The sequence below is a fragment of the Mesoplodon bidens genome (genome assembly GCF_964165515.1).
Source record: "Mesoplodon bidens genome assembly, chromosome: 2".
Lineage (NCBI taxonomy): Eukaryota > Metazoa > Chordata > Mammalia > Artiodactyla > Ziphiidae > Mesoplodon > Mesoplodon bidens.
In genome coordinates, this window is record NC_138177.1 from 181350984 (window position 1) to 181373997 (window position 23014).

Genomic DNA, 23014 nt, shown 5'->3' on the forward strand with positions numbered 1-23014 from the left:
ATAAATTTGACAACTATGTTGATAAAGGGAATATATTTTTAAAAATTTAACTACCTTGAACATCTGAATATTTAGCTTTGCTTCTGCTTTCTTGCTGAAGGTAGGAGCTGTAGGGCGATGACAGAATCTTGTCCCGGAACTGATCCACGTCACTCTGCTCTTCCTTCTGCATGTGGGCTGACAGCATAGCCTTTGTGAGCCCTGTGTGTTTAAACTGTTCTGAGGCCAGTGGAGCTGGGTGTGTGCTGAGGGTCCAGGGCTCACAGGGCAGGATGCCAAGCTCTGCTGGACTCAATTCTGATGAAGTGGAGGAAGACAGATTTAATTTTAACTCCTACCAGTTTTTTTGCATTTATTTACTTTCACTAATTGAGTTATCTTTCAATAAATGTTTACAATCATTACAACAGCTGGAACATAGAACCTTCATCAATCTAGCAGATAAATTTTCCATTTTTCTGCCTTTCTTTATACTCTTTGTACACTTGTATATATGTTTTAGAGTTGTAATACTCAATGTGCATACTTATTTAAATCTTGCTTTCATTGTAAATATTCTTCTCTCTCCCTGAATTCTCCAAGAAATTGTTATGTTTGGATTTATTTTTCTTAATATGTAATATATCCCCGTGGTTCAAAAATTAGCATGTATTAGAAAGACATTTAGTAGCTTCTCCCTATCCCTGTACACAATCTGCCTAGTTCTCATTTATTCTCCCCACAGAAAACCATTTCTTTTATTTCCTTATATATCTGTCTACTTTCTTTACACATCTATAAATAAGCATGAATACAGATTCTTATTCCTCACCTCCATGTTTACCCAAACGGCATATAATCTTGTACACTAGCCTGCAATGTGTTTTTTCATTTAACAATATCCCTTTTATCAGTGCATCACATATGATGTATTTATGACCTTTTACTAAAGTAAGCATCTGTAGATGGATGCTGAGTTGCTCCTAAACATTACTTCTTCCAGGTACAAAAGACTTTATGGTGGACACTGGTGGGTTCTCCCAGCGTCCATTCCACCTCTCTCCTGCTGTGTGGTACTGAGGTGTGGGTGGGCATGTACCCATTCCACTTCCAGAAACAGGCGCTGACTAGTTTAAGTCAACACAGTGGAAGGACTTCGGATTTTGGCCAAGATGGAGGAACAGGGACTAGACTGACCTTCCCACCTGAAACAACCAGGAAGGGACTAAATATATGAAACAATAAGTTCCAAGACACTGAACATCAGGTAACAAAGGAGAGTGACTCCTAAGGGATGGAAAACAAGGTGAGCCCCACATCTGCCCAGCTTACTGCCTTGAGAGTTTCTGAGGAGCAAGGTGGGGAAACCAGGTGAGCCGCGTGGGCTCCCTGAGGGCAGAGGCAGAGCTGAGAGTCTGGGGAGGCCACGGTGGCTGGAGTTTTCAGGAAGGGAAGAGGACTCCAGACAGCTGCAGGGACCCCCGAGTCCTCACCAGTGCACAGGTGGGAGGAAAAAAATCACCTGAAAGGATCAGACCAAAGCTCACACCACCTGGAGAACAGGGCTCACTCCCAATAGCCAGACTACAAAAATCTCATAATCCATGGGCATTGGGTAGTAGAATGCTCTGAAGGGTCTTGCCTCAGTAGCAGAGAAGAATTAGGCCTACCCTACACTGCTCTGGTCCTGCCTAACCAATTTTAAAAGCAAAGCCTGAAAAGACCAATCTGTTTCCACATAGCTTAACTGGCTCCCAGAATAAAGCTCAACGGTGCTCACAGCAATACAGAAATATTCAGCACCCTATCACAGTATCTGGCATCCAATCAAAGACTAGGCATGCAAAGAAGCAGGAAAATACAACCCACAATAAGGAGAAAAATTAATCAAGCAAAACCAACCCTGGGCTGGCAGAGATGTTAGAATTGGCAGATAGAACATTAATAGTTATTATACTGTATTCCATATAGCCACAGGGAAGATTAAATATGTTATATAAAGACATGGAAGATATATTAAAAAACATCCAAACAGCTTCTGGAAATGAAAACTAAAATATGTGAGATGGAAAATATACTGAATGGAAATAACAAGATTAGATATTGCAATAGAAAATACTAGTGAACCTGAAGACATAGCAACAGAGACTGTCCCAAAATGAAACAAAGACCTAAAAAATTGAAAAAGACTTAAATGAACAGAGCATCAGTGGACTGTGAGACAACTTCAAGCAGCCTATATACCTATAACTTGAGTCCCAGAAAAAGAGGAAACAGAAAAAATATTTTAAAAATAACAGAAAATCGGGCTTCCCTGGTGGCGCAGTGGTTGAGAGTCTGCCTGCCGATGCAGGGGACATGGGTTCGTGCCCTGGTCCAGGAAGATCCCACATGCCACAGAGCAGCTGGGCCCATAAGCCATGGCCGCTGAGCGTGCCCGTCCGGAGCCTGTGCTCCTCAATGGGAGAGGCCACAACAGTGAGAGGCCCGTGTACAGCAAAACAAAACAAAACAAAAAAAAAAAAAAAAAAAAAAAAAATAACAGAAAACATTTTTTTCTACTTGATGGAAACTATAAACCTACAAATCCAAGAAGCTCAATGAACTCCAAGCACAAAAAAACATGAAGAACACTACATCATGGACATCACAATCAAATTCTTTTTTAAAAAATTAATTAATTAATTAATTTTTGGCCATGTTGGGTCTTCATTGCTGTGTGTGGGCTTTCTCTAGTTGCGGTGAGCAGGGGGCTACTCTTCACTGTGGTGCGCGGGCTTCTCGTTGCGGTGGCTTCTCTTGTTGTGGAGCATGGGCTCTAGGTGCGCGGGCTTCAGCAGCTGTGGCACGTGGGCTTCAGTAGTTGTGGCATGCGGGCTCAGGAGTTGTGGTGCACGGGCTTAGCTGCTCCACGGCATGTGGGATCTTCCTGGACCAGGGATCAAACCCATGTCCCCTGCATTGGCAGGCAGATTCCTAACCACTGCACCACCAGGGAAGTCCCTCAAATTCTTGAAATTAATGATGAGGAGAAAATCTTACAAGGAGCCAGAAAAAAGACATGCAAACAGTACATATGACAGCAGACTGCCTGTCAGAAACAATGCAAATGAGAAGACAGTGGAGCAGCATCTTTAAGGTACTGAAAGATAAACACTGTCAACCTAGAATTCTACGCTCTGATAAAATGTCTTTAAAACAAGAAGGTGAAATAAAGACATTTTCAGACATACAAAAATGGGAAGAACTCATCATCAGTAGACCTGTACTACAAGAGATAGAAAAGGAATGCCCTCAGGCAGAAGGAGAGTGATATCAGATGAATCTACATAAAGGAATAAAAAGCACTGGAAGAGATAACTACAGGGGTAGACATTTAAATCTCTTTCAAAGATAATAACTATGTAAGTAAGCATAATAACAATGTAGTGTGGGATTTCTACCACATGTAGAAATATATGCCAATAGACAAAGGCCAAAGCGGGGAACTGGAAGTATAGTACTTTAAGGTTCTTATACTATGCATTAAGTGGTATAATATCTCTAGAAGATAGACTGGCAAAAATTAAATATATACATCATAAAGTCTAAGCAACCACTAAAATAAAGCCCACATTAAATACCAAGACATACATAGGTTAAAAGTAAAGGGTGGAAAAAGATATAACATGTTAATACTAATCAAAAAAAAAAAAAAAAAAAAAAAAAGGGCTTCCCTGGTGGCGCAGTGGTTGAGAATCCGCCTGCCGATGCAGGGGACACGGGTTCGTGCCCCGGTCCGGGAGGATCCCACATGCCACGGAGCAGCTGGGCCCGTGAGCCATGGCCGCTGAGCCTGCGCGTGCGGAGCCTGTGCTCCACAGCGGGAGAGGCCACAACAGTGAGAGGCCCGTGTACCGGAAAAAAAAAAAAGCTGGAGTGAATATAGTAACATAAGACAAAGTATATTTTAGAGCAAAGAATAGACAAGGGATAAGAAGGTCATTTCACAATGATAAAAGGATAAATTCATCAAAAGGACACAGCAATTCTAAACATTTATGCACAAAGTAACAAAGCTTCAAAATGCATGAAGCAAAAACTGATAAAATGGCAAGGAGAAATAGACAAGCCCACAATTACAGCCAGAGACTTCAACACTCCTCCTGAGGTACAACAAGTATTCAGAAAACTGGGGGATAGAGAAGACTTGAACAAGACTATCAACCAACCTGACCTAGTTTATACACTGGGCAGAATAAACATCCTTTTCAAGTGCATACAGAACATTTACCAAGACAGACTATATACAGACCATAAAACAAGCCTCAATAAATTTAAAAGAATTCAAGTTTTGTATTTTCTCTGACCAAAATGGGATTAAATTAGAAATCAGTAACATAAAGAAGTCTGGAAAATCTCTAAATATGCTTTCTAAATAATATATGATGATATATATATATATGACATATGTGATAATGTAAATGATTTCAAAGAAGATATAAAAAGGGATATTAGGCAGCATTTGAACATGATGAAAATGAAATGAAATACATCAAAATGTACGAAATGCAGCTGAGAGTAAAAGGAAAATTTACACTAAAATCCACTAGGGAAGAAATATCTGAAATCAGTGACTTCAGCTTCCATTTTAAGAAACTGGAAAAACAAGAGCAAGGTTAAACAAAAGTAAGCAGAAGAAAGGAAATAATAAAGGTCAGAGTAAAAATCTGTTAAGTATTGTAGAAAACAAAAAAATAATAAAGAGAGAAAATCAATAAAATTTTAAGCTGGTTCTTTGCAGAGAGCAGTAAAATTGATTAAACTCTAGCAAGACTGATGATGAAAAGAAGAGCAGATATAAGTTACCAATTTCAGAAATGAGAGGAAACATCACTAGAGACCCTACTATCACTAGACATCAAAAGAATAATAAGGGAACATTATAAACAACTTTTTCCAATAAACTTGACAACTTAGACAAAATCGACCAGTTCTTTGGGACATACACACTAACAAAGATCACTCAACAAGAGGTAGAAAACCTGAATAGCCCCATATCTATTTAAAAAATTGAATTTGTAGTTAAAAACTTCTCCACCAAGAAAACTTCAAGCCCAGATGGCTTTACTGGTGAGTTTGAGCAAACATTTAAGGAAGAAAAAATACCAATCCTACATAAAGTCTTCTAGAAAACTGAAGAGAACAAAACACTTCCCAGCTCATGCTATGAGGCCAGGAGTATCCTGATACCAAAACCAAAGTCATTAAAACAAAAACAAGCAAAATGACAGACCAATAGCTCTCATAAACATAGATCTTGAAATTCTTATGAAAATTTTAGCAAAATGTATCCAATATATAAAAAAGGAAATACATCACGACCAAGTGGGGTTTAACCCAGGAATGCAAAGATATTTTAACATTTAAAATTGAAGAAGACACAAATATATGGAAGGATATTTCGTGCACATGGATTGGAAGAATTAATATTGTTAAAATGTCCATATTACCCAAAGCAATATACAAATTCAAGGCAATCTCTATCAAAATTCCAATAGCCTTTTTCAGAGAAATAGAACAAACAGTCGAAAAATTTGTATGGAAACATCAAAGACCCTGAACAGCCAAAGCAATCTTGAGAAAGAAGAACAAAACTTTTGCACAGCAAAGGAAACAATCAACAAAATGAAAAGGCAACCAAATGAATGGGAGAAAATATGTGCAAATCATATACCTGGTAAATGGCTAATATCCAAAATATATAAAGAACTCATACAATTCAACAGCCAAAAAAATAAGCAATCTGATTTAAAAATGGGCAGAAAACCTAAAAAGACATTTCTCCAAAAAAGACATACATATGGCCAAAAAGCACATGAAACAATGCTCAATGTCACTGATTATTAGAGAAATGAAAATCAGAACTATAATGAGGTGTCACCTCACACTGGTGAGAATGGCCATCATCAAAAGGTCTACAAATAATAAATGCTGGAGAAGGTGTGGAGAAAAGGGAACGCTCCTACACTGTTGGTGGAAATGTAAAATTGATACAGCCACTATGGAGAACAGTATGGAGGTTCTTTAAAAACTAGAGTTGCCATATGATCCTGCAATCCTACTCCTGGGCATATATCCAGAAAAGACAAAAACTGCAAAAAGATACATGCACAGCAGTGTTCACAGCAGCAGTATTCACAACAGCCAAGACATGGAAGCAACCTAAATTTCCATCGACAGAGGAAAGGATAAAGAAGATGTGGTATATATACACAATGGAATATTACACAGTCATAAAAAAGAATGAAATAATGCCATTTGCAGCAACATGGATGGACCTAGAGATGATCATACTGACTGAAGTAAGACAGAGAAAGACAAATATCTTATGATGTCACTTACATGTGGACTCTAAAAAAATGATTAAATGAACTTATTTACAAAACAGAAACAGACTCACAGATTTAGAACACAAGCTTATGGTTACCAAACGGGAAAGGTTGGGGAGGAGGAGGGATAAATTAGGAGGTTGGGATTAACATATACAAACTACCATATATAAAACAGATAATCAACAAGGACCTATGTATGGCACAGGGAACTCTACTCAATACTCTGTAATAACTTATATGGAAAAAGAATCTGAAAAAGAATAGATATATGAATATGTACAATGAAATCACTTTGCTGTAGTACACCTGAAACTAACACAACATTGTAAATCAACTATACTCCAATATAAAATTTAAAAATAAAAAAAATAAAAGAAGATTGGTCAAAAACCAAAATAATAATAATAATGTGCTGGTAAGGATGTGGAGAAAAGGGAACACTTGTGCACTGTTGGTGGGAATGTAAACTGGTGCAGCCACTTTGTAAAACCGTACGGAGGTTCCTCAAAAAATTAAAACTAGAACTATCATATGAACCAGCAATTTCACTACTGGGTATTTATCTGAAGAAAACAAAAACACTAATTTGAAAAGATAAACGCACCTCCACGTTCACTAGAGCACTATTTACAACAGCCAACACATGGAAACAACCTAAATATCCATCAATGGATGTACAGAGAAACTCTGTTCTACACACACACGCACACATACATACAGGAATATTATCCAGCTATAAAAAAGGATGAAATCTTGCCATTTAAACAACATGGATGGACCTTGATGGCATTATGCTAAGTAAAATAAGTCAGACAGCGAAAGACAAATACCATATGATCTCTCTTATATACAGAATCTAAAAATAAATTATTAAAAAAAGTCAAGCTCACAGATACGGAGAACAGATTGGTGGTTGCCAGAGGTGGGGCGGGTGCGTGAAATGGGTGAACTGGTTTTTTTTTTCAGTTTAAATAAACTGAATGAAATAAAAATAGTTAATTCATCATATTAACAAACTGAAAAAGAAACTAAAAAAGAAAAATCTTACGATCATCTCAACAGATGGAGAGATTTGACAAAATCCAACACCCATTTCTGATTAAAAAAAAATTCTGAGGCTATTAGGAATAGAAAGGAACGTCCTCAATTTGATAAAGTACGTTTATGAAAAACCTAGGACTAACATAATTAATGTTTTTTCTCCAAGATCAGGAAAAACATAAGAATAGTTGCTCTTTCAACTTTTATTCATTATTTATTAGAGGTTCTAGCCAGTTCAAGAAGGCAAAGAACAAACAAAAAAAAAGATTAAAAAGAAGATTGGAAATGAAGTAAAACTGACTTTCATAGACATGATCATACATGTAGAAAATCCTATGTAATCGACAAAAAGTTTCTAGAACTAATAAGTGAGTTTAGCAAGCCCGTAGAATAAAAGATTAATATACAAAAATCAATTATATTTCTATATACTAGCAACAAATAATTGGAAACTGACATTAAAAATAATCCTATTTATAATATGAAATACTTGAGGTTAAAACTCAAAAGATATGCAAGACCTGTACACTGAAAACTGTAAGATATTACTGTGAGGAATTTAAGAATACCTAAATAGGGCCTCCCTGGTGGCACAGTGGTTGAGAGTCCGCCTGCCGATGCAGGGGATACGGGTTTGTGCCCCGGTCCGGGAGGATCCCATATGCCGCGGAGCGGCTGGGCCCGTGAGCCATGGCCGCTGAGCCTGCGCATCCGGAGCCTGTGCTCTGCAACGGGAGAGGCCACAACAGTGAGAGGCCCGCATACCGCAAAAAAAAAAAAAAAAAAAAAGAATACCTAAATAAATGAATAGATATACCAGGTTCATGGATTAGAGGACTCTATATTTTTGAGATACCAATTCTCCCCAAGTTGATATACAGATTCAATATATCAATTCAAATCCCTGCAGGGCTTTTTTTTTAATTTTTAAAAAAATTTATTTACTTAATTTATTTATTTTTGGCTGCGTTGGGTCTTCGTTGCTGCGCGTGGGCTTTCTCTAGTTGCAGTGAGTGGAGGCTACTCTTCGTTTCGGTGTGCGGGCTTCTCGTTGTGGCTTCTCTTGTTGCGGAGCACAGACTCTAGGCACGCAGGCTTCAGTAGCTGTGGCTCATGGGCTCTAGAGCACAGGCTCAGTAGTTGTGGTGCTCGGGCTTAGCTGCTCCACGGTATGTGGGATCTTCCTGGACCAGGGATCGAACCCGTGTCCCCTGCATTGGCAGGCGGATTCTTAACTGCTGCACCATGAGGGAAGCCCAGCTGCAGGACTTTTTGAATTAGAATATTCAAAGCAATCTTGAAAATGAACAAAGTTGAAGGATTTACACTACCTGATTTCAAGACTTACTATAAAACTATAGGAATGAAAACTGTGTGGTACTGGCATAAAGGGTTTATCAATTTTTGTTCATCTTCAGAGAAGCAACTTTGAGCTTTAATTTTCTGTACTGTCTGTTTTTTACTTTGTTGATTTCTGCTTTTATCTCTATTACTTCCCTCCTTCTACCTGGGTTTATTTTGTTTTTGTTTTTGGTTTGTTTTCTTTTTGGCTAGCTTCTTAAGGTGGAACTTTAGATCCCTGATTTGAGACTTTTCTTCTCTAACATTAGCATTTCAAGTTATTAATCTCTTTATCTCACTTTTACTGATTTCTAATTGAATTAACTCTAGCCGAAGAGTGTAGTTTGTAAAACATCAATTATTTCAAATTTGAGACTTGTATTACATCCCAACCTATTGTATATCTCAGTGAACATATCATGTGCACTTGAAAAGAATATATATAACACAGTTATTGTGTGTTCTCTAGATATCAATTAGGTCAAGTGACTGACCGCACTGTTCAGATCATCTATTTCGTTAAGATATTTTATCATTTGCAGAAAATGGGTGTTAAGTTCTTCAACTATGATTATGGAAAGACTTTCTCTCATTCAATTTTTGCTTCATATCTTTAAAGGTCTGTTATGAGTGAAAACACTTCCATGTTTGTTATGTCTTCCTGATGAACTGGCTGCTTTGTCACAATGAAATGTCTCTGGTGAGACTCCCTCCTGAAGTCTATTATTAATACAGGCACTCAGCCTTTTTAGGTGTGTTGTTTGGCTTGTGCATCTTCCCCATCCAATTGTTCTCAACCCATTTGTGAATTTGTATTTAAACTGTACTCTGCAGACAGCACATACTTGGGTCTTGATTTATTTTTATCTGTTCTGACAACTTCTGCCATTTTATGTAATTACAGACTTAGTTGGATTTAGAGCTATTATTTTATTGGTTTGATAGGTTCCCTGGTTTTATTGCTGTTGTTGTTGCCCTAATCGTCCTTTCCTGTCCTTCTTTTGGATTATTTGTTTTTAAAAATTACATTTTAGTTTATCTCTTGGCTTTTTAGCTAATTTTTATATCTCATACTCCATCAACCCTGCTATAGATTTAAAAATATCTGTAATGGCAATGGCTTCTGGAGACTAATTGTCAGTGTTTGATTCACTACTCTGCCACTCGTTTGCTGTGTGACTTTGGGCATGTTGTTACTTAACCTGTTCGTGCCTTAATTGTTCCATATATAAAACAGAAGTAATAACTTGCAGAGAAATGCATGTGGGGTCATGGTCCTCAGACCCAACTCATTATTAGCATAAGGTATAAACTCCAGGAGTACGGGCTTTCCAGAAAGCAAAAGACAGATGCAGTTCAAGAACATCTGGGCTCTGATTCTGCTTTCTCTCCTTAGAATAAAGATGAGCACCTGTAGATGCTGAGACTGGTTTAAGGTCAGGAGAAATGATTATCAGTAAATATCCCTTATTCTTTGAATGAAAGCATGTCGACTGTAGTATAGGTTCTTTCAAAACAGTAATATAAAACCAGAGTATACAAAGTATAGTGGCACAGTCAAAAAAAGAGCTTTCCATGTTGGGTGAGGCCCTACCTTGCATGGACTGTGTCACTGACATCTACACACCCACATAGGAATCCAAAGTATTTAAGAACAGGTACACTAAAAAACACACATCTGCTCCTCTCCTGATGGACTAGCTTAACTCCAAAAAAACTCTATCTGTGGCTAATTAGAAATAATAGAAATAACAGAATAAGGTATACAGAAATCATCTAATAGTATAATATAATATCAATAATATAATAAAAAAACAAACAGAAATAATCTAGTCTCACAACAGCTGTCGACCTGGCCTTTTCCCACCAATCCACAATCCACCTAGTAACATAACGTTCTCCACCTCAAAGGGTGGTTGTGAGGATTAAATGAATTAACTTATATGAAGAACTAGGGGCAGGGAATGGTACACAGTCACAGCTCAGCATATGGTAACTTATATACCCCTGAAGACTAGCAAAGGTGTTAGACATAATCCGAAAACCTGATTGAACACGTTTGTCACCATTTCCTCATCCACCAAATCCTTATGAATAATGCAAAAGTGAAAAAGGACAGGAGACAGTAAAAAGGAATAAAAAGAAGACATCAGAACAGTTCACCAAATCATTATGTTAAAGGAAGAGCATTTCAAACATACTGTCCTCATTGTTTACCAAACAAAATCTGAATGTATATATGACCCATCTAGTCACAACTACAGTCCAAGTTTGAATCGGACACTTTCTTTCAAGGTCAGCAACAAAGTGACCCAAGGCAGTCCCATCAATAATTGAGGGCTTATTATTATGTATCAGGTACTATTCTAGGCGCCTTATGTGTGTCAAGAGTTGATTGGCAAAGGACATAACTAAGAAATACAGTCCAAAATATGTAACCAACATAAACGTGATGATATTTCCAAAAATACTGTAACTGAATTAAAGAAAAAAGTATTTATAATTTAGATGTCATTGCTAAGTAAATGGCATTAATGACTTGTTTTCTCACAACGGTGTATTTAACGTTGAGTGTATTTTAAAATAGAAGGTACCGTGGTACCTGACTTCGGTGGTGGCATGTGAACAACGGTGCTGCTGTAGCTGCACTGCCTCACGTCCAGGCTCAGAGCCGCCTCGGTCAGGGTCTGTGGAGCTCCTCCTTCAGCATCTGTGGACCATCTACTAGCTGGCATTTCTGATGTAGGTACGGCTGGGATCTGAGAAACAGCTGGTGATGTAAGAGCAACTGACAGTGAAAAGAAAAATTCCCAACCAGAAATTCATTATTAAAGACCCAAACAGTTTACACACACTTATAACTGACAAGTTAAAACCTACTGGCCATAAAGAGGCAATGCGGATTCTTTGTGATTATACAAAGGATTCTTTGTGATTACAATGAAATAATTAAAGTCAAAAGATTAGAGAGAAAACAGAGGGGTGGCTTTGTAATAACTCTCTTGATCTAACTATGAAAGGCATTCCTGTCACCTTGCAGTGCTTGGACATCATCTGCTCTGTGGCTTTGTCCGTCTTCTTCCGAGGATGAGGAAGTCGTATTTGTACAGGAGTTACACTTTCTCTTCAAAGCTGGAATGTTGTAGCTCTTCAGGTACCTGCAACAAGGTAATTCGGTTGTGTATACCTACCTGCCCCCAACTTTGCCATCTTCCACCTTTCTGCTTTTCTCACGCCACCTCTGTTTGGGGTATTTCACATTCTTTTTTTTTTTTTGGCCGCGCTGCGCACCATGTGGGATCTTAGTTTCCCCAACAGGGATCGAACCCTGTGCCCCTGCAGTGGGAGCGCAGAGTCTTAACCACTGGACCACCAGGGAAGTCCCTCACTTTCTTCCTGGGTGAAGGCTTCCCTGACCATCCTGGCCTACATCACAGGGTTGTTACATTTCCCTGACTATGGTCTTGAATTGATCGTCAAATCTCTATTTTTATGAGCGTAGGTCTTGTCTTCTCAACTATATTCAAAGAAGGGATGTATCTTCTAATTTTCTGCATCCCCCAAAATGTTCATGAGTTGTAAGTAGTAGATATCCACTGATTTATAGTGAAAAATGAACAGCTGTTAAAAAAATGATATAGGGCTTCCCTGGTGGCGCAGTGGTTGGGAGTCCACCTGCCAATGCAGGGGACACGGGCTTGTGCCCTGGTCTGGGAAGATCCCACATGCCACGGAGCGGCTGGGCCCGTGAGCCATGGCCGCTGAGCCTGCGCGTCCGGAGCCTGTGCTCCGTGGCGGGAGAGGCCACAGCAGTGAGAGGCCCGCATACCACACACACACACACACACAAATGATATAAAGGCCCCACAGTGACAACATATGCTTCTGGAAAAACTAACATGTTATCAAACCTTGCGTCTCATACCTGATAACACTATCAATACAGCTTATTTGCTGATAGGATGGGCTACGCTGATCCCTTCTCAAATCCTCACAAGACTCGGTGTACATGCTATTATTTTTTAATGTCTGGAAGGAAGAAAAGGCCTTCTGCTCATCTGAAAGAGAATGAAAGGATGCACAATTTAAAATATCACATGCTTGAGAATATGTACTTATTTAGCAAAATTAAATAGTACTTTGGGATATACATGATACTTTAGGACATATACAGTCAATATTACGTAGTTATTAAAAATGAGCTCAGATCTAAATGCACTGATATAGAAAGATATCACCCAGAACAATTACATGAATAATTTCATATGTATCTTTTTAAAAGAGGAGTAACACAACTGCTTCAGGCAAAGATTACCAAGGAATAAAACCAAAGGTGAAAGGTTGACGGGGACCTTCACAATGTTACTACCTGTACAACTGATTGATCCCGGCATCACTAAGGGGAATGACAGACACAGTGCATTGCTGATGTGCTGCAACGGAGAGTACACGGCACTGCCCGTGTTGAACCGGTGTCCAACAGAACGTTCTACAATGACAGAATTGTCCTTTATCTGTGCTGTCCAACCTGGTAGCCACTAACACCAGACCCAGAGACTAGCATTTGAAGTGTGGCTATAGCAACTGAGGAACTAAATTTCACATTTTATTTATTTGTAATTAATTTGAATTTAAATTGCAAAATGTGGTTAGTGGCTACCGTATCAGATAGCGGAGGTATAGAGAGAGGAAAAAAGACCTCAGGCTGGAGCACTGAAGAACTTGAACTTTCAGTAGAGAATAAGCCAGTAAAGGAGACTTATCCAGGAAGAGACAGATCCTGCAAGGTCTGGTGACATGGAAATGAAGAGGGGAAATTATTTCAAGGAAGAACAGCAAAGAATTATGCAAATGCTGTTGAGAGACTGAGAAATATTAGCTACTGTTGATGCTATTAATAAAGGTTAGTTTAGCTGCTTGGAAGAGGCTTCTCTATTTTCAGAGGGAATTATGGAAAAATGCTTCACTTTCACTCATTCATTTTACCTTATTTTTTAATAATTTTCAACTTGAAGGTCTCAGAGGGTTACAAAAATGGTAGAGTTCCCATATACCATTCACCCAGCTTCCACTAATGTCACACCTCACATAACCATAGGAAAATGAATGATACTAGGAAATTTGGATTTCACCTGTTTTCCCACTAAGTGTCACTTTTCTGGTCCAGAAGTCCAACCAGGATGTCACAAGTGAATTTAGTTGTCAAATGCCTCCTTAGTCTTTCCTTGTCCTTCATGATCCTGACACTTTTGAAGAGTACGGGGCAGGAATTTTTTAGAAATGCCCCTCCATTTGCGTTTCTCTGGTGTTTTCTTATGATTAGGTTGAGGTCATGCATCTTGGGGAAAATTGCCACAGAAGTGCAGTGCATGATGGTGATATGTTTTATTATTGACACATTAACCTTGATCATTGGTTACGGAGATGCCTGCCAGGTTTCTCTTATGTAAAGTTACTATTTTACAATGTAATAAAAGATGTAAGCAATATATGTTCGGAGGAATACTCTGAAGCCATGCAAATATCCTGTTTCTTTTATACTTACACCTATTGTTTGCACAACACTGTGAATATATTTAATGCCACCAGACTGCACATTTAAAAACAGTAAATTACACACCTAAAACCACAATTTTAAAAAAACTTTCATCTAATTTTAGCACTCACTGGAGGATATGCCCTGCAACAGTTACTACTGTGGAATTCTTTCTTTATTCTCTAAGTCTTACTGAAATATAATTGACATACAGTAGTAAGTTTAAGGCGTACAGCATAATGACTACTGTGGCATTCTAATCGCAATTTCCTATTTTTTTACTCCTACATGTATTAATCAAGCTTTTTCTATTAGGAAGAGTTTCCCTTCTCCCCTTTCCCTTTTATTTATTCATCCAATCATTTATCATATCCAGCAGGGACTCCTGGATACTCATTTGCTGTGTTATAATCCAATACTATCATTATTTATTTTGTTGCTCAAATTGTTTCAGTTTTGGTCATTAGGTGCTCTTTCAAGTTGTCTCCTGTGTCCCTCGGACATGCCATTTTCTCCCTTTTTTCTTGAGCACTTCCTTACTTCTCTGGTTTCTTTTACGGGAAAAACACAGAGGAACCAAGACTTGGGTGCTGGGTGTGCTCACTGCTAAATGTGTCCCTCCTTGTAGGTCCCCTCAATGGACAAAACAAATATATATCTGTATGTATATCAACCCTTGTCTGTCCATCCGTCCATCCATCCATTAAGCAAAAAGGCACGAGTTCATGCTGATACCTTTAACTCCAATCCAGCACCGAGTTCACGCTAGCATTCCCTCTGCTCACTTGCTATGTCCCTCTCCAGCAGCGAGGAATCTCATTATCTGCAATGTGGTTGCCTACTTGCTCAATTCTACTCTGTATGTAAAGTAGCTTCAGAATTGCTAGCTTGCACTATGGTGAGAAATCAGTTTCCTGAATACTGTGTTTGTGTACATTTATGTTTTGGATTTAGTGCTGGGGTGTCCAGTGAAGACACCGATTTCCAAAGCTACTCAGCAACTTTCTCCCCCACCTCCTTCAGGACGTTTATGCCATTAGTTTGTACCTTGGTTAGGGTCACTTGTCACAGCCTATACCTCATCTTGGGTTCCCTCTACATTCTGGGGTGGGGTGAGGTACAACAGATCTATGAGTTTTAACAAATGCACAGCCAGTTGTGATTCCACCACCAGAGTAACAAACAGAACATTACTCTCACTCAAACATTTCCCTCCAGCTGCCTCTTTGCAGTCAACACATCCTGCAACCTTAGCAAGTACTGATCTGTTTTCTGGACCTAGTGTATTCCAGAAGTAATGCCTTCCCAGAACAGAACCACACAACATGCAACCTTTTAGCTGTGGCTTCTTTAACTTAGCAAAATGCATTTAAGATCCATCTGCATTGTTGCATGAATCAAGTTCATTTTTCTTTTTGTTTCTTTTTTTTTTTTTTTTTTTTTGTGGTACGCGGGCCCCTCACTGTTGTGGCCTCTCCCGTTGCGGAGCACAGGCTCCGGACGCCCAGGCTCAGCGGCCATGGCTCACGGGCCCAGCCGCTCCGTGGCATGTGGGATCTTCCCGGACCGGGGCACGAACCCGTGTCCCCTGCATCGGCAGGCGGACTCTCAACCACTGCGCCACCAGGGAAGCCCAAGTTCATTTTTCTTTATTGTTGAGTAGTATTCCATTGGGTGGATGTATCACAGTTTATCTACTCACCTGCTGTTTCCAATTTTTGGTGAGTGTGAATAAAGTGTAACAAACATTTTCAGACAGGATTTTGTGTGAACTTGCTTCTTTATTTCACTTGGGTAAATAACTAAGAATGGAATTGCTGAGTAATATGGTAAGCTTATAAGATATTTAACTTTATAATAAATTGCCGCATTTTCCAAAGTGGCTGCACAATTTTACATTACCCTCAGCAACATGTGAGAGCTCCAGTTACTCTGCATTCTTGCCAGAACTTAGTATTGTCAGTTTTCGTTCTTTTAATTTTAGCCATTTTAACGGGTGTGTGATGTGTTTTTAACTTGCTAATGACCAATGAGATTGAGTGTTGTTTCATATGCTATTTGCCATCTATACATCTTCACTGGAAAAGTGTTTAGATCTGGGGCTTCCCTGGTGGCACAGTGGTTGAGAGTCTGCCTGCCAATGCAGGGGGCGCGGGTTCGTGCCCCGGTCCAGGAAGATCCCACATGCTGCGGAGCGGCTGGGCCCCTGAGCCATGGCCGCTGAGCCTGCGCGTCCGGAGCCTGTGCTCTGCAAGGGGAGAGGCCACAGCAGTGAGAGGCCCGTGTACCGCAAAAAAAAAGAAAAAAAAGGTGTTTAGATCTCTTGACCATTTTAAAATTGGGATGTTTAACTTCTTATTGTTAAATTTTGAGAGTTCTTTATGTATTCTGGATACAGCTCTTTATACATAATTTGCAAATATTTTATCTTTTCATTGTCTTACCAATGTCTTACCAATGTCTTTCAAAGAAACAGTTTTAATTTCAATAAAGTCTAATTTATCAATTTCTTTCTTTTATGGATCATGCTTTTGATGTCATATCTAAAACCTCTTTCCAAACCCAAGATTACAAAGATTTTCTCCTATGTTTTCTTCTAGAAATTTATATTTAAAAAATTGAAGTATAATTGACAGGCAACATTCTATCAGCCTCAAGTGTACAACATAATGCATCAACATTTGTATACACTGCAAAATGATCACAATAATCTAGTTACCATCTGTCACCATATAAAGTTATAGAATTTTTTTCTTTCAAATCTGCAGTACAGTATCACTGACTATGGTCACCAAGCTGCACATTACATCCTTATGATTTGTTTGTTTTATAGATGGAAATTTGTACCTTCTGATCCCCTTCACCCATTTTGCCCACCTCCCAACCCCCTTCCCCTCTGGCAATCACCGATTTATTCTCTGTATCTGTGAGCTTTGTATTTTTGGATTCCACATACAAGTGAAATCATATGCTATTTGCCCTTCTCTGACTTATTTCATGTAGCATAATACTCCTGAGGTCCATCCATGTTGTCACAAGGAAGATGTCATTCTTTTTTTGTAGCCAAATAGGATTCCGTTCTCTCTCTATACCAGTTTCTTTATCCAATCATCCACGGACGCACACTTAGGTTGTTTCCATATCTTGGTTATTGTAAATAATTCCGCAGTGAACATAGTGGCGCACATATCTTTTCAAATTAGTGTCTTCGTTTTCTTCAGATAAATACTCATAAATGGGACTGCTGGATCATAGGGTAGTTCTATTTTTAATTTTTTGAGGAAGCTCCATACTTTTTTCCACAGAGGCTGCACCAATTTACATTCCCACCAACAGTGTAAACGGGTTCCCTTTCCTCCTCGTCCTCACCAACACTTGCTATTTCTTGTCCTTTTGACGACGGCCATTCTGACAGGTGTGAGCTGATATCTCATCATGGTTTTGATTTGCTGCAGTCCCCGACTATCACCGTGGATTTGTTTATTTCTCCTTGAAGTTTTTAATCAGTTTTTGCTTCGTGTATTTTGAAGCTCTGATGTTAGGTGCATAAACAGGTTTTATATTCTCAGAGAATCACTCCCCTTGTCTTTATGCAATATCTCTCTGAAGCCCTTGTTCTAAAGTCTACTGTGTCTGACCTTAATATAGCTTTCCAGTTTTCTTTTGATTCCTGTTAGCATGGTATATCTTTTCTAACCTTTTACTTTTAACCTATGTTTTTAATTTTCAAAATGGGGTTTTGTAGATAATAGGTAGCTGCATCTTGTTTTTTCATCCAATTTCACAATTTCTAAGTCTTTTCACTGGTATATTGAGATCATTCACATTTAATGTGATTGATGTAGCTGGATTAAAATGTACCTCTTGCTAGCTGTTTTCCATTTGTTCCATCTGGGTTTTTTGTTTCTTTTTTCCTCCTTTTCTACCTCATTTTGGGTTAAGTGTTTTTTTGTTTTGTTTTTTTTTAAAGAAGATGTTGGGGGTAGGAGTTTATTAATTAAGTTATTTATTTTTGCTGTGTTGGGTCTTCGTTTCTGTGCGCGGGCTTTCTCTAGTTGTGGCAAGCGGGGGCCACTCTTCATCGCGGTGCGCAGGCCTCTCACTATTGCGGCCTCTCTTGCTGTGGAGCACAGGCTCCAGACGCGCAGGCTCAGTAGTTGTGGCTCATGGGCCCAGTTGCTCCGTGGCATGTGGGATCCTCCCAGACCAGGGCTCAAACCCATGTCCCTTGCATTAGCAGGCAGATTCTCAACCACTGCACCACCAGGGAAGCCCATGGGTTAAGTGTTTTAAATTACATTTTAACACCTCTACTGACATCATTTATACTTCTTTAAAAACTTTTACTAATAATTGTCTTAAAGTTTACAATATACATCTTTAAGGACTCAGTTTCTATCTCCAAATAGTATACTCCAAATACTATAACGTGGAAAGAATTTACACAGTATATTCCTAATACCTCACTCCCATCCTTTGCAGTATTTTTACATATGTTATACATGCAGAATACTATTGTTGCTTGAGTTAGTTATGTTTTACAGTAATTAAAAATAAGTAAAAAATAAAATTTATTTTATCTTCATTTATTTCACTTCCAGTGCTTTCCATTTCTTTGTGTAGATTCAAGTGTTACGTCTGACATCATGTTCCTTCTACCTTTACAAATTCCTTTAGGATTCTTATAGAACAGATCTGCTGGCAATACATTCCCATAGTTTTTGTTTGAGAAAAATCTTTATATCTCCTTCATTTCTGAAAGATACTTCCCACTGCGTGTACCATTCTACGTTGACGGTTTCTTTCCTTTGAAGATGTTACTCTATTGTGTCCTAACGTTCAGTCTCTGAAGAAATGTCTCCTGTAATTCTTATTCTTATCTTTGTTTTTCTGTAATCTATCATTTTCCTTTGGTTGCCATCAAGATATTCTCTTTGGTTTTATTTCAGTTTGAATATGATATGCCCAAGTGTGTGGTGTTTTTATTGTTTTTTCTTTTTCTTTTCTTTTCATTTTGTATTTATGCTACTTGATGTTCTTTGAATCTGGAAAATCAGCCATTATTTCAAGTATTTTTCCTGGGATTCCAATTACTCACATGTTAGATCATTCCTAAAAGGCTCTATCTTGTATGTTCCTTTCTCTTTGTGTTTCAGCTGCGTAATTTCTATTTATCTATCTTCAAGTTTACTGATTCTTTTCTTGGTTGAGTGCCCACCAAAGGCATATATTCATCTCCAGCATTTCTAACATTTCCATCTGATCCTTTCTTTCGTGTCCCATCTCAATGCTGTGATTACTTCGGCGGTTTTTGCATGTTACCTACTTTGTCCATTACAGCCTTTAATGTATTTATTATTCAGAGTTATTTCCAACATCTGTGTCCTACCCGACTCTTGTTCTTGTTCAGATGACTGCTTTGTCTCTTAGGAGGTTTCTTCCTTGCTTTCCATATGCTTCATAATTTGCTGAAAACTGAACACGTATAAGACAGTAGGGACTGGGCATGCCTTTCCTTCCGCTAGGTCTGTGTTCTGGTTAATCTAATTAAGCTTTAGGCCAGGTCTGAGGTTTGTTGTTGCTATGGTTTCACTCACTGTATGACAGCTTTCAGATCCCTCTAGTGACACTCTGTGCTTCAGGTGGAGGCTGGTTTCCTGAGAGCTCTTTTTTCCAACATCTGCTCCACTTCCAGGCTTTGGTCTTCCCTGCACTGTGCCTCAGAGAAGGTCTGTCTCTTGTAGGTGACTTGAATCAGTCAGTCACAGGATTCAGCACTTACCTCACTTCTTGCAAGTATGTGCCTCTCCTCAGATTTTAGGCGTGCTGGCTGCCCTATATCAGCACTCTGATGGGTTCAAGAAAGAACACGAACTTGCTGTCCATCTGGCTTTTTTCCTCATAAGTTTGGAATGATGCTCTTTCCAGCTCTCCCTGAGCAGAAACCAAAGCACTCTCACTCTGAGTTAGTTCAGTGTATGAATCATCTTCTTTCACTTGGGCTTTGCATCACCCTCGCAGTAGAACACTGTCTTCCCCAATTTCCCCAATTACTTCTCTGGCAGTTGGCATCGGTCTGTATAGCTGAGGATGGGACTTTACATCTCTTTGTTGTTCCTTGCCCTTCCACAATAAGTTTAAAAGTTTCCCTTCTTTTTTTTTAAATTTATTTATTTAATTTATTTATTTTTGGCTGCGTTGGGTCTTCATTGCTGCACGTGGGCTTTCTCTAGTTGCGGCGAGCGGGGGCTACTCTTTGTTGCGGTGCACGGGCTTCTCACTGTGGTGGCCTCTCTTGCTGCGGAACGTGAGCTCCAGGTGCATGGGCTTCAGTAGCTGCGGCACGCAGGCTCAGTAGTTGTGGCTCATGGACTCTAGAGTGCAGGCCCAGTAGTTGTATCTCACGGGCTTAGTTGCTCCGTGGCATGTGGGATCCTCCCGGACCAGAGATCGAACCCGTGTCCCCTGAACCGGTAGGCGGACTCTTAACCACTGCACCATCAGGGAAACCCAAAAGTTTCCCTTCTTATTCTATTCTAAAGCATAACCTGCCTTTATAAGAAAGGTAAACATACATACTTAAAACCTTATGTTCTTGCGTGCTCCAGCACTCTGCATATAATAAAATATATATACAATGACCATTTGGTGTTTTCCTTTTCATTGGTGTATAGCTCTACTCAATTTCTAATATTCAAATTACAACGTTTTCTATCTTTAAGTCACCTTCTTGTTTCTCTTCAATAAAGAGTAATAAAGATTTTTTTACTAGCTCTTTAAACTTGTAGGTCTTAAGCTGTTAATAAAAACAAGACGCCCAAATAACAGTAGTTCTCCAAAGTTATTCCAAATGGCATAACTTCCCCCCAAAGTGGCATCCTATGTGTATTAGTCAAATATAGCACATAGCTAAGTAGTAAGAAAATTTCAGTTTCTAAAATAGTAGCCTAAGTACACAGAGTTAGGTATAGCTTAAATTTTATAAAATGTTGAATGACTGAATATGGATGATGCTTAAATATATAGCCTTCAAAACAATAGTACTGGGCTTCCCTGGTGGTGCAGTGGTTGAAAGTCCGCCTGCCAACGTACGGGATATGGGTTCGTGCCCCGGTCCGGGAAGATCCCACATGCCACAGAGCAGCTAGGCCCGTGAGCCATGGCCGCTGAGCCTGCATGTCTGGAGCCTGTGCTTCACAACGGGAGAGGCCACAACAGTGAGAGGCCCATGTACCGCAAAAAAAAAAAAAAAAAAAAAAAAAAACAACAGTACTGATGGTATTACGAGATCAATGCAATGACGGGTGATAAGAAACGGAATAAAGAAGGAGGTTAGAAAGGATTTCTACCCTGAGAAGAAATTCCAGAGGTCAGGGTGTACGACTGTGGCACTAACATGCGGTCGCAGGCCAAGGCAGCAGCAAGTCGCACGGACTGGATCAGACAATGAAGAAAACATCTAGAAAGTTTAGATTACAATCTCCACAAAGAATTTTCTCTGGCAGGATATGGAAGAATGATACACAACAAGAAAGCTATTTAAGATAAATTCTTTTGTGGGGGAGATCTGATGGTTTCACGGGACCAAAAAAGGTTGTCATTTCTACCTTGTGCCCTTACGTCTACAGCAAAAGAAACAAACAGAACTTGAAACCTCCTGCCAAGATGAATAAAAACCCAAAAAACTAAAGGACAGGACTTGGTGTATCTGGAGGGTGTCCTATGGGATCCCAGTGATATCACCTGTAGGAGCAGCAGTTTGATATTTTTCTTGTGGCAATCATATCAAGTCCTGAAAAGTACAGCTACTATTATTACTATTGACTTTAGAGAAGAATTGTCACCCTACTGTGTAGAACACCCACATTTGACAGTGGTAGGGACCATCAATGACATTTAGGTGGCCAAAATCTATAATGACTTCCCAAATTATATTGATATTAACATTCAAGGAGAAAAGTTAAGAGAAAGTTATCTAAGTTAAGAAGTTAGCATAATTTGATCTCTATATTATAAAACTTTATATATACAGAACTATATAATTCTGTATATAGAAGCACGCAGGTTAGCGTCTCAAAATAACGTCAACTATCACGACTGATTCAATTCCTCTGGGATGCTCCCTACCTCATATTTGAGAAAAGTAAACATGTAATCAAGAAAAAGGCCAAGTTTTTCATTCAATTTAGGTCACAAACATTCTCCATTTGTTTGAAATGAAAGGGAGGGATTATCATTTTAATATACTTTATTATCTGAAATGTATTCTAAAATCACCTCTTTTGGTTTACAGATTGCTCATATGGAGGGAATCTACGAATTGGGTGGAATTAGCAGAAAAGTCAATGCTTTAGTAGAAGTACACTGTGACTACATTCTAATACCATTTAGCTTTCGGGACAGTATTTGTTGCTGCCATTGTTATTATTAGTAGTAGTACTGTTACTTTTGTTATCTGGGCACGTAAACCTGAACAGCAGCAGCCCAGAGTCGTGGCTTCGTGAGGGCGGCTCTGGGAGGGGGGCGGGGCGACCCTGCTGACTCACCACCACGCTGTTCCGGGCCGGTCCCCATCACCTGCTTCTTTGATGATTTGGCCCTTGACTCGATGTACAGCTGCTGGCCTAGATTCTTGATTTTGTTTACACTGGCATAGACCTGCTGCAAAGTCAACTTAGGGAAAAGAATGATAAACAATGTTTCAAAGATTACAAAAATGTGCATTAAAAGATACATAAACGAA

General features: G+C 39.1%; 1 protein-coding gene across 2 annotated transcripts in view; it reads right to left on the minus strand.

Moving 5' to 3' along the window:
• The window catches only part of PER3 (period circadian regulator 3), a 65413-nt gene that overhangs the window by 20217 nt on the left and 22182 nt on the right, over window positions 1–23014 (minus strand). Inside the window, exons 13-17 of one of the 2 annotated variants that reach the window (XM_081224799.1) lie at window positions 22818–22944; window positions 12661–12793; window positions 11769–11893; window positions 11338–11523; window positions 55–297 (exon numbers count right to left, since the gene is read on the minus strand). In XM_081224799.1, the coding sequence (XP_081080925.1) occupies window positions 55–297; window positions 11338–11523; window positions 11769–11893; window positions 12661–12793; window positions 22818–22944 (814 nt within the window). The remainder of the gene's footprint in view (window positions 1–54; window positions 298–11337; window positions 11524–11768; window positions 11894–12660; window positions 12794–22817; window positions 22945–23014) is intronic. The other variant, XM_081224800.1, reaches the window with a different exon arrangement.